The following is a 12,983-nucleotide window of genomic DNA, read 5'->3' on the forward strand; positions in this document are numbered from 1 at the left end:
GAGGCCCGAGCGACTGGGCAGCCCCAATCAGAGGTCGCCTCAGCACAGCCAATCACAAAGCTTAGAGCCTGGAGGCCCAGGAGGCGCCTCGGGGAGGGGCCAACCAAAGGACTGAGGAGGAGAAAAAGGACAAATCCAATCAGCGACTCCCTCCTATTCCCTGCCTGGGGGCGGAGCGCGGGCTCTCCGTGTCGGCCAATGAGCGCAGAGGGGGGAGGGGCGCGCTCTCCGGTGTGGGCGGGGCAGGAGGGTGGGGGAAGGCGGGGGCTTGTCAAGCGCAGCGTAGCGGGTCTGCAAGAAGCCGGGTGAGGGGCTGCTTTTTTTTTTAGGCCAGGTCGGGGTGGGGGCAGCGCGAGCACCTTATCGCTGGGGACTGGAGGTCCAGGGAGGGTTCGTGCGGGGCTGGAGGGCGCAGCGATGGGGGCGCGCAGAGCGGCATATTCTCGGGGTGCAATGGAGAGAGTCAGGGTCGTGCCGGACCTCAGAAATCGACCCTCCGGAATGCGACATATTGAGAGAGGTTGGGGGCGGGGGGCTTTTCACGAAGGCGAAGACCTGGGGAGGCTCAGAATCCTGCCCGGCGACTGTCGGGGACTGGGGTGGAGGAGGATGGGGGGGCGGAAGGAGGGGGTGGGAAGCTTCGTTGCCATGGCAGCGGATGTATGGAAACCAGGAAGGCCCCATCACCCCATCCTCCTCCTTTCCCTACGCCTCACCATCCATCCCTCCGTGCATGTCACCCAGGCCCCCCTGGCCTTAGTGCACCAGGTTGGGGCCGGCTCTGGAATGACTGGATTTGGCATCTTCCGCTGTCTCTGACCCCGCCATCCATCCCTCCATCTCTACATCCTTTCCTCCCGTGCCTCCATCACTCCTTCCTCCTTCCCCTGCCCCCATCTCTTCCTTTCGTCAGCTGAGGCTCCCACTCTCCTGCTTCTTTTCCTGTGTAAGTTCGGGGGACAGAGAGGCTGAGGAGCCTTGCACGAGTGTTTTTGGTAGAACTCTCCTCTGCCTCTGCTCGGCCATGTTGGAAGCTAGCTGTCCTCTCCCCCTCCCTCTTTCTATCCACCTCCCTCCCTCTCTCTCTCTTCCTTTCTCTTTTCCTCTCCTCCCTCTCCCTTTTTCCTCCCTCCTTCTCCTTCTCTTTCTCTCCTCTGCCTCTCTCCCCCCTTCCCCCTCTTTTTTTTCTCTTCCCCCCATCCCCTCCCTCTTTCTCTCTCTCTTAGAGATATAGAGATGTTGCTGCGGCAGGAAAGGTCTGAACTGTACCTCAGAGAGTTGATTTTTGTGTAGAGCATGAGTAAACTGTGGCCAAATTGGTGAAATAAACAATTAAAATAAGGCAGCTGGGCAGGGTGTCCATAAGGTATTGAGCTTTAGTGGCTGAAAACTGCATTTTGGGACAACCTAGGCTGCAGTGGCGCAGTGGAAATAACAGGACTTAGTGTCAGAACTAGGTTTCCAAAGACGACTGCCGTTAGGTCATCTCTTTAAGTTTTACAATCTATGATTATGAACTCCACGAGGTGCCTTGTGAATCAAGGTAAGAGAAGAAAGCTTTTTCAGTATAAATAGCTACTTGTTTTGTCCAAACTTTGTAGCTTTCTCATATCTAGCACAATGTTCATTATACAGTAGCCTCCTAATACGAAGTGTTCCAAAAGTCTTAGTGCAGTGATTTAAGCTATTAAAGCTTTAAGCTTTAATTAATTTTTAAGCAATCAAAGCTTAAAATAATGCACTAAAACTTTTGGAACCCTGTATTTCTTAAATAAGGAGTACAAGCAAGTGTAAGGCAGAGGCCTTCCCCATAAATAATTTACACTCTTTTGGGAGTCAAGACAAATGTGTTAAAAATGAAATGATAAAAGATTAAAGTGATAATTCAGTGTAATAGAAGAGATGTTACAAGATGGTTTATAATTAATTGCTAACAACCACACAAAAAGTAATTAATATGAAAGTTCAGAAGAGGGAAATATTTAGTCTGTAGCTATTATTGAGGGATTGGAGCATCACTTGTTTTTTGATGGATAGGTTTGATTTAGATAGTAAAAAAGAAAGGGTGGGCATTCCAGACAGGTGGAGCATCACCCTCTTACTTAACTCATTTTGTTTTCCAGGGTTGAATTTCTATTGAGTCTCTGAGTCATTTATACTGAAAAAGGCTTTCTTCTCTCACCATGATTCACAGCCTGTTCTTGATCAACTCCTCTGGGGATATTTTTCTAGAAAAGCACTGGAAAAGTGTGGTTAGTCGTTCTGTTTGTGATTACTTTTTTGAGGCCCAGGAGAGAGCTACTGAGGCAGAAAACGTGCCTCCTGTGATTCCTACTCCTCATCACTATCTCCTAAGTGTTTATCGCCACAAGATCTTTTTTGTGGCTGTGATCCAGACAGAGGTGCCACCGCTTTTTGTCATTGAGTTCCTTCATCGTGTGGTAGACACATTCCAGGTGGGTAAATCAGGAGAAGACTTACTTGTAATGTCTTTTAAAATTTTACAGTTGAACGGTTGTGTTCACCTTTAGCAATATGTGATGAGGGAGGTGTCTTCCCAAGGGTCTTGCTATTCAGTTCAATAGAAAAGTAGCCTCATAGCTGATGAAAATTATGTGCTAGTGTGACTTTTAATCAACTACTTTTTTTTTATACACTTTTTTTTCTTTTTTTGGGCTAGGCAGTGGGGTTAAGTGACTTGCCCAGGGTCACATAGCTAGTAAGTGTTAGGTGTCTGAGGCTGGATTTGAACTCAGGTAGTCCTGACTCCAGGGCGGGTGCTCTATCCACTGCGCCACCTAGCTGCCCCCAACTACTTCTAAAATGATAAACTGAGTACCTTTTGGATAGGAAGAACTATTACAGTCTCTCAAAGTTGGACACTGTTATCAAATACCATGTAGTACTACCTGTCCTTGACCAGATATACTTGGATGATACCAGAGTTGCTGGTTCACAGCCCTTTCAGGTCTGGTGACTAGTTTAAACTCCATTTTCCTTCATAAGCTAGATGATTAGAAATATCGTCTTACAGTATAGTTCTTTGTTGATATTAACTACAGTAATAAAGTCCTTTGAGTTATATCAAAATACGATAACTATGGAGGATTGTTAAAGAGAAAGGGAACAAGCTAAGTTAATGTTTTTTATTGACAAATTTTGTTTCATGCAGCAGCCTTCACAAACAAATCACCAACAAGGTATATTTACTGAAAAATTAAGAAACATAAAGGAGTATATGTGACTGATACTACATGCAATTTTATACTTTTGTAATTTATCATTTAAAAGAAAGCAAAGGTATGTGCTTTAATAAGTGCCATAAGTTAATTATTATTGTAGCAGCATGCCAATTGCAGGAGTGAATGGTTTGTGCACAAATAGCCTTTAGTTTAGGATGTTTGTCTGTAGCTTGTGACTGAGCTCAAAATGGGGCAGCTGGGTGGCACAGTGGATAGAGTGCTAGGCCAGGGGTCAGGAAGACTCATCTTCCTAAGTTCAAATCTGGCCTCAACTTTGTGGTCCTGGGCAAGTCACTTAATCCTATTGGCCTTAGTTTCCTCATCTGTAAAATGAGCTAGAGAAGGAAATGACAAACCACTCTAGTGTCTTTGCCAAGAAAATCCAGTGTCCTCATGAAGAGTCAGACACAGCTGAACGACAATGAAGAGTTTATAATGCTAGTGTTAAACTTTTATTGCAGATAGAAACCTATAAAGACTTCATTACTAAAATTAGTGTGTATAGCTTTTAAGTTTCACAAGGTAGTGTTCTCTTTTGGAGTTTGTCTTCAAAGGTAGACAGGCTCCAAGTCTTCAAGGAGAAAGTTAAGTTATGCAAGACCATTAGTACAATGTAGAACACAAGTTTCTCAGTTATTTGGGGCAATTTAGCCAGGGTCTGACCTCAGACAGTAAATCTTCTATTTAACTCTGATTGCTTTCAAATCAAACTTTCTGTCCAGTTCCCATGACCAGCATTTGCATAGTGGTGAGAAGTAAGGACTCTTTTATTTAACTTCTGTATCATGTGAGTTATGGTATTAGCTGTATGAATACAGAAGTTCTAGGATTGGCAGAAAAGAATATGAACACTGAAACATTTAGCTAATACAAATGAAAAGCATTGTCAGAAACCAGCTTTATCACATGTTTAAAGCTTTTATCCCAAGGAAAGCCAAAGCATATTTTATAATCTTATTTTAGTGTGTGCATATATGTACAATATGCATATATAATATATATGTATATATATATTCCTAAAGGTTTCTAATATAAAAAAGGCAATTCTGTGATACCAAGATTGATATGAAATACTAATTACTTCTTCCGTGCTTCAGAGATGTGTAATTTCATCAATGTGGGTACTTGCACTACTGATGCAGATGACAATCAATCAATAAATCAATTAATAAACATTTATTATGCACCTGCTATGTGCCATGTACTGTGCTAAGTTCTAGGGATACAAAAAGAGGTAAAAATAGTTCCTACATTCAAGAGCTTACAGTCTATTTGGGGAGACAACATGCAGACAAATATACAAAGCAAGCTATATACAAGAGAAATCGGAAATAATTAACGGAGGGAAGGCACTAGAATTAAAAGGGGTTAGGAAAGGCTTCCTCTAAAAGGTAGGATTTTAGTTGGGACTTGCATGAAGCCCAGGAGGTCAGTAGTCAGAGCAGAGGAGGGAGAGCATTCTAGGCAAGGGCAATAGCCAGAGACATTGCTCAGAGCTGAAAGATAGAGTGTCTTGTTGGTGAAACAGCCAGCAGATCGGTTTAGCTGTATTTAAGAGTATACACTGGGGAGTAAACTGTAAGAATATTGGAAAGGTAGGCAGAGGCTAGGTTATGAAGGGCTTTCAGTGCCAAACAGAGCATTTTGTGTTTGATTCTGGAGACAATAAGGAGCTAATGGAATCTGTTGGGGAAGGATGGGGAGTGACCTGTATTTTTAGTGGGTGAATGGAGGATGGATTGGAGTGGGGGGGAGACTTGAGGCAGGCAGACTGACCAGCAGGTTATTGTAGTAGTCCAGGTGTGAGGTGAGGGAGGGTCTGAATTAATGTGGTAACAGTCTCAGAGGAGAAAAGGGAGTGTACTCAGGCGATGTTGCAAAAGTGAAATGGACAGACCTTGGCAACAGCTTGGAAATGGGGAGTGGGAGATAGTGAGAAATCCAGGATGGTTCCTGTGTTGCGAGCCAGAGAGACTGGGAGGATGGTGTTGCCCTCTACAGTAATAGGGAAGATAGAACAATCTTTCTAAGCCTTTCTTGATGATCTTTATGAGTTGGCTGGCCAAAAAATTTTCTGATGGCCAATTTTTTGATGATGAGTCTTTCCTGATTTGTCTAGGGAGTTCCCCAGATGACAAGTGTGCAATCCATTGCTGAGACCCGCTAGAACCTCTCCTCTGCTGGCGTAGCCTTGCCAATTTAACATCCATGCCATGATAAGGTATTGAAGGTAGATTTTAGTGGACTAGCTAACTTCATAAAGTGAAAATTATAGAAGCAAGTTATAATTATAGGTGAAATGAAAGCAAATGAAAATTATGGAAGCAAATGATCTCAGCAAGCAACAGAGATGGAGCTAGAGTTAAGTCATTTCAACGAACACATTAAGTACCTATTATGTGCAAGGCGCCGTGCTGGGCATTAAGGATGCAAAGACAAGGCTGATAAAGGCTTTATCCTGAAGGAACTTACATTGTACTGGGAGGATATGATATGTAAGCAGATAAGTATATACAAAAGCATTTTCTGGAGGGAGAGAGATCTAACAATAGGAAGAATCAGAAAAGGCTTCACATAGATGATAGCACATGAGCTGTCCCTTGAAGAAAGCTAGGGATTCTGAGAGGTGAAGGTGAGGAAGTATATTACAGACATAGAGGGGACATGCCAAGGCATCAAATGTGAGAATGTCATTTATGGGAAACATCAAGTAAACTAATTTGTTTTAAATAGAGAGTGTAAAATAGTGAAATAAGAATGGAGATGTAAATTGGAGCCATATTGTGAAGAGCTTTAAATGCCAGGCTAATGAGTTTGTGTTTTATCCCAGAGTTAGTATGGAGTCACTGGAGTTTGGCTGTGAAAAGGAGAAGATATAATAGCTTGAAGGAATCTCAGGGTCAAGTGAAAGCTTCTTAAGAGATGAGGCCAACCTGAGTGTGTTTGTTGGGCTCAGGATAGGAGCCAATAGGTGAGGAGAGATTAAAGATGAGAGAAGGAATGATTTAAGGGATAAGCTCCCAGAGAAGATGGGAGTAGGGTGGTTGGATCAAATGCACAAGTAAAGGTGTTAGCCTCAACAAAGAGAAAGCAAAAGAGAGAACAAAAGTTTTGAGGAATGGAGTAGGGAAGGAGATGGATGTCCACTATTTTATTAGAAGGCAGGGTTGTGGGAGAGAGGAAGGTATGAGCCATATACAAAGCCCCTTAAGAAAGGGGAGAAACAGGTGGTCAGTTGATAACTGTAACAAAGATTTGGACCCAGTGCTAAAGATTAATAATAACAACAATAGCTAACATTTATATAGCACTTTTAAGGTTTGCAGAGCGCTTCACATATATTATCTCATTTGGTCCTCATAACTTTATGAGATACATTGTATTGTTATCCCCATTTTACAAATGAGTAAATGTGATGTTCTGGGGCCATATAGCTGGTAAATGTCCTGAGGTAGTACTTGGAATCATGTCTTCCTGACCTGAAGTACACTAATCTATCCACTATGCCTCTTAGCTGCCTCTTAGGATGAAGTGAAGTGGATAGAGTGAGCCTCAGTGGAGGAGAGGCTGCTGAGCAATGGTGGCCAATGAGCAGTTTGTCTGCTTCTCCTCCTGACCCAGTGCTTTGGAATGCATAAGAGAAGGAGCGTCCAGGACTAAAGTGGGTGACCGGGGATACACTGTCTTCTGGAGAAAGCCAGGTTTTTACTCCTGCAAGAGGGAAATAATGTGAAGTCAAGAAATCCAAGGTGAAGGGGAATCGCCAAGAGAGTAGAGGTTTCAGAGGATGCCAAAGAAGAGGACTTTTGAAAGATAAGACTGAGGTAGTTAAGAATGAGCATACAGCGAGATATAAAATAGGCAGAGGACTTTCACTTCAGAAGTCATTGACTCTACCTGAATCTCTAGAATAAAGGGTGTAGAGCCTGAGAATTTGCCCACCACAGCATGAGGAAAATCCACACCAGCTGATCAGAGCTCCAAAGCATAAGGGACGTGTGATGCCTGAGTATGGAGTCGTTAAGGGTTCTTTTACTACTGCTAGCTCTCTGGGGCCCAGGATGTTTATAATTTTGAGATGCTGAGAGTAAAGAAAGAATAACATGATGGAAATCTGACAACTGGATTGAACTCAGGGTTCAGGGCCATCTCCCAGAATGGTAGGGATGAAGCATACCCAGAAGATACCCTGAATTTGGAGCAGGCATTGTAAGTACCTTTGCTATGCTTAGGCTTAGGATATATATGGGCTTTGAGGTTGTTTTAAAACAGGGCCCTTTGCTGCCCTAGCCCCTTAAGGCTTAAGCAAAGAGATACAAGACCAAGAGGGAATTTGTTAACAGCAGTGGAGATTCTAGAGGACAGACACAATGAGTAGTTTAGCAGGGGAAGATTTTAGACTTTGAAGGAGTAGGGCTTAGGGAAATACCTAGGGAGGATTGTAAAGTAGGAAGGGAGATCTATGATAGCTGGTGTTTAATCATTTTAACTGCAAATTCTTTGCTTAGGTGCCCACATATGATACTTTATCTTATCCTAAGATGTAACGGTTTCTGTGGTAAAACATGTGACAGTTAGTTAACATCTGCATAGCAACACTACATGACTGATTATAATACAGGAAGTAGGAAAAGATGTTTAATCTAGTTAAACCACAGAAGAGTTTAGGAAGATAAAAATTTAGTTGGGTTTCAGGTTTGACTTTCGAACTTAATAGTTTTGAGAGTAATCAGACAAGTCCTAAAGTTTATGTCTTACTTGAAAAGTGATACCTATACTTTGCTTTTAGGAGTAGGCTGATACATTGGTACAAAAGTGCTCACTTCAGAATTATTAAAAGATTGTATCTTAGAAGCCTTTTTCAAGGTCTGGGGTGACATCAAGTATGGCCTATAAAATCTTGTGATTTTAAAAAAGATACATTTGGGATGAAAACTTGATAACTATAAGTAAAAATTCTTTTGTTCTTAACTCTCCATTTTAGTAGGAAAGAAATGTTTACTTAAGACAGATCTTATCTAAGGGTATGGAATTGACCAGAATCCAGAATTTCAGTCACAGAATTAGAATTTCATTTACAGAATTGAGTCTTCAGTTGCCATCCCATCCAGACAGTAGCAAAAATCCATGCTATCATAGACTTTAGAATGGCTTCTTTAGCTTAGTTAATCAAGCAATCATTTGGTCCACAAGTATTGATTTAGCTCCTAGTATAGTGGGCCAGACAGTATGCTAAGAACTAGGGAGACAAAAATAAAAATAAGTAGTCCCTTCCCTCAAGAAACTTACATTCTAGAAGGGGAGACAGCATGTACAGATAGAAGTATATGAAAAATACATACAGACTAAATACAAGGTAATTTTGAAAGGGAAGTATACTAGTAGCCAGGTCAGGGGAGTCAGGAAAGGCTTAACTTTAGTTAGAGGTAATGTTTGAACAAAATTTTGACAGAAACTAGGAATTCTAAGAGGCAGACGTAAGGAATACGTGCCAGGGATGGAAAACAGCTTATACAAAGGTATGGAGATAGGAAATGGAATGGTGTGTGTGAGGAATGGGAAGAAAGCCAATTTGGCTGGACCAAGGAGTACCTGAAAGTGAGTAATATGTAATGAGGCTAGAAATCGAGGTGGGAGCCAGTTGTAAAGGCTTTAAATGTAAGAGTAGTTGTTATTTGATCCTAGAGCCAATGGAGTTTATCGAGCAGGGTAGTGACATGGTCTGACCTGTGTTTCACTTGGGTAGCTCTATAGAGAGTGGATTGAAGAGGTAAGAGGCAGGTGGTCTTTGGTTTTCTCTGGAGACACGTGGCTTCTCTGAGGCCTTTTTCAAGGTTGTTTGGAGGGAAATTTGAGGGAGTTCCTTTCCTCATTCTGCCATCTTGGCACTGGAAGTACTTCCTTCATTGTTTTTTAACAAAATGCTCTTTGCCATGCTTAACTCCGCTGGTTTCCAGATTTCCACAAATGAATAGACCTTCTTAATTTGCATTGTTCTTCCTGCCACCCAGACTAATCTCTATTTTTACCTTTCCCATTCCTTTTGAATAAGATCTACCTTTCCAAACTCTATTCTAATCTTAGATCCAGTCCTATCAAATCTCAGGGATACCTATGAGATCAAATATGTTTCTTCATGTTAGGATCTCTGAATTAACTTGTACATTGAAGAAAGATCTTATGGTATACACAGAGTAAGGATAACAAGGTAGACGAAGTAGAGATCATAGGGTTGTTTTCAGCCTCACATGTAAAGTGTTTTGCAGACCTTGAAGAGCTATATAAATTTCAGTATTGTTATTGTTCTCATTTTTTATTAAATGATTTTCACATAGACAGGTTGATGGTCTAATATACTTTTGTGTTTAATGTTCTTTAAACTATTGTGCAGTGGATAAAATGACTGCATTCTTTAATTATATAAACTTATGATATAAGCAGCTTTTCCCTCTTTAGGTTTAAGTGGCTCCTTGAATTAGGCTTTTATTTTATTTAATCTTAGAATAAATAAGGCATCTAAGTGGCCCAGTGGATAGAGCGCTAGGCCTGGAGTCAGAAAGGTCTGAATTAAAATCCAATCTCAAATACTTACTATCTGTATGACCCTGGGCAAGTCACTTAACCCTGTTTGCCTCAGTTTCCTCATTTGTAAAATGAACTGGAGAAGGAAATGGCAAACCATCCTTTGCCAATAAGACCCCTAAAGGGGTTACAAAGAGTCAGATACAACTGAAACAATGACTGAACACAACAGGACAAATAAAATTATTTCTTAGAGTTGCTCATCATTGATCTCCAATGCAATATTGGATAACTTGGAGCTGAAGATATCACTGGCAGAAAGCAGTGTAAAGCTGTTAGGAACAACATTTTGTTTCATAGTTTTTCCTTAAAGGTACAGGGAAACTTCCCTTTATTGATCTAGGAGACTGATGATCCTTGATATGGTTTCCTGATCACTTAGGGCATAAAAGATCTAACCTTATGAGAAGTTGGTGTTCACCAGTCTTGACAGAAACCACACTTCCATGTGAGACAGCATATTTTTGTTTTCTTCTTTTCTTTTTAGGGGCATACCCTATCCCCATCCTCCTTCCCTTTCCTAAATATTCTATCCCACCTCTACCCGCTTTGAAAAAAAAAGAGAAAAGAAAAACAAAACCTTTGCAAAATTCACAGTTAAGTAAAATAAATTCCTACACTGTCCATGTCCACAAATATATTTCTCACTCAGCATCTTGAGTAGATCCCTTCTTTTTCAGGAGTAGATAGCTAACCTGATTTTTAAAAAGAAAAAAGATAACCAAATTGTTCATATCAAAATGAGAAAGAAGAATGTATAAAAATGGAAGAGGAAATAATGGAAATGATCAGAAATTCTTTTGCCCAATTATATGTCAACAAAACTGATGACTTAAAGGAAATGGATGAATACTTACAAAAATATAAAATACCTAGATTAACAAAAGAAACAGACTATTTAAATAATTCAGTATCAGAAAAAGAAATTGAATAAACCACAAATACACTCCCAAATTAAAAAAAAAAAGTCCTCGGATAGGTTCACAAGTCAATTCTATTAAATATTTAAAGAATGATAAATTCAAATACTACATAAACTGTAATAATAAGAATGACACCCTTCTAATCTCTTTCTATAATATAAATATGGTCTTGATACCTAAACCAGGGCGAGACAAAAGAAAATTATAAATCCCAATATCCCTAACGAACATTGATGCAATTTTAATTCCAAGTTTTCCCCTTTGCCCCACCCCTACTCGTTGAGAAGGCATAAAATATGATAGCCATTATACATGTGAAGTCATGCAAAACATATTTCCACATTAGCCATGTTACAAACCAAAAAAAAAAAGAAAGATAAAGTGAAAAAAATATACTTCAGTCTGCACTGAGAACTCATTAATTCTCTCACTGGAGGTAGATGACATTTTTCATCATGAGACCCCTGGAATTGTCATGGATCATTGTACTGATCAGAGTAGCTAAGGCTTTCACAGTTGATCATCCTTACAGTATTGGTACTGTGTACAATGTTGTGGTTCTGCTCACTTCGCTTGATGTAAAAATTTTAAATAAACTGTAAACTATAACTACATGTTATAAAGGTTACATGTTATGACTAGGTTTGTACAATGGTTTATACAAGGAATGTGGGTTGGTTTAACAGAAGGAAAACTATAAATACAATAAACTGTCTTAATAATATAAATAATTTTTTAAAGCTATGGTGTCAATAGATGCTGAAAAGGCTTTTGACAAAATACAATATACATTTTTATTAAAAACTCTAGAAATCATTAGAATAAATGGACCTTTCTTTAATATATCAATACTATTTAACTGCAAAAGCGAACATCATACAGACCTTTCTAATAAAAGATCAGGGGTAGAGCAAGGATGTCCATTATTACCACTACTTTTTAATAGTGCTAGAAATGGTAACTATAGCAATAAGACGAGGAAAAAATTGAGGAAGTAAGCATAAGCAAAGGGAAAAAATAATCGGGTATTTTTGCAAGTGTACTTGGAGAATCCTACAGAGTCAACTGACAGATAATTATAATAACTTCAGCAAAGTTACAGGAAAAAATAAATTCACATAAATCATCAGCATTCTTATATATAACCAATAACTCCCAGCAAATAAGAGTTCTAAAAAGAATTCATTTCAAAATAACTCAAGAAGTTACAAAATACTTGGGAATGTATCTTCCAAGATTCAGCCATGAACTATATGAATCTAACTATTGAAACTGTTTGCAGAAATGACAGACCTAAATAATTGGAGAAACGCTCATGGGTAGATTGTGTCAATATAATAAAAATATCAATACTACCCAAGTTAATTTGCTTATTCAAATAGTGCAGTGCCAGTCAAACTACCAAAAATATTTTATAGAGCTAGAAAGAAATAATAAAATGGGGAGGACCAAAAGGTCAGTACTCAGAAGGAAAAAATGAAAAAAAGTGAGAAGGAAAAAGGTCTATCAGTACCAGGTCTCAAATTGTATTACAAAGCAGTAATCATTAAACTGATTTGGTACTGAGTGAAAGACACAGAGAGATCAATAGAATGAATCAGGTATACAGCATGTAGAAGCAAACACGGTAACATGTTTGATAAATCCAAAGACCCCATTTACTGTAGGAAGGATTCAACATTTGTGAAGAGTCACTGGGAAAACTGGAAAGTAGTATGGCAGAAATTAGGTTTAGATCAGCACCTCACATTACATACATTTCAGGGTTCCTACAGGGTCTTCATAGCTACCAGTGTCAGAACACACAAAATTTCTACTTCACATCATCCTAGCTGACATTCCCCCATTTTGCCATTTCCACTCCCCTCCTCCCATGATATCAATGATGGTTTGGGCATTGGGAGGTTATTATTTAATAGTAGTAACAACAAAAAGCTCATTCTTCTATTATTGTTTGATAGATTACAGATAAAAATGATTTTGAGACAAGTTGCTATCCTATTTTTTAAATATTTAATGTTCTATAGATTATTGAACTAGTGAACAAAAGAACCGCTTTTTGTAATTGAATAAAAGTATTAGGATGTAAGTTCACCTTCTGTAGACTTACTGAAAGTATTCTTGGTATAAGTCCCATAGGAGACAGGGCAGCAGGGATTTTATATATATATTCTTTTCCCATTTGAAGGTGGTGGTGATGATGATGATGATGATGATGATGATGATGATGATGATG

General features: G+C 39.6%; 1 protein-coding gene across 1 annotated transcript in view; it reads left to right on the forward strand.

The window, feature by feature from the left end:
• Nucleotides 1-250: 250 nt before the first annotated feature.
• The window catches only part of AP3M2 (adaptor related protein complex 3 subunit mu 2), a 34,234-nt gene continuing 21,501 nt past the window's right edge, over nt 251-12,983 (forward strand). Inside the window, exons 1-2 of the mRNA XM_020969632.1 lie at nt 251-305; nt 2,124-2,456. Of these exons, the coding sequence (XP_020825291.1) occupies nt 2,184-2,456 (273 nt within the window). The 5' untranslated portion in view covers nt 251-305; nt 2,124-2,183. The remainder of the gene's footprint in view (nt 306-2,123; nt 2,457-12,983) is intronic.

The sequence above is a fragment of the Phascolarctos cinereus genome, unplaced genomic scaffold, assembly GCF_003287225.1.
Source record: "Phascolarctos cinereus isolate Bilbo 61053 unplaced genomic scaffold, phaCin_HiC Scaffold_2;HRSCAF=192, whole genome shotgun sequence".
NCBI lineage: Eukaryota > Metazoa > Chordata > Mammalia > Diprotodontia > Phascolarctidae > Phascolarctos > Phascolarctos cinereus.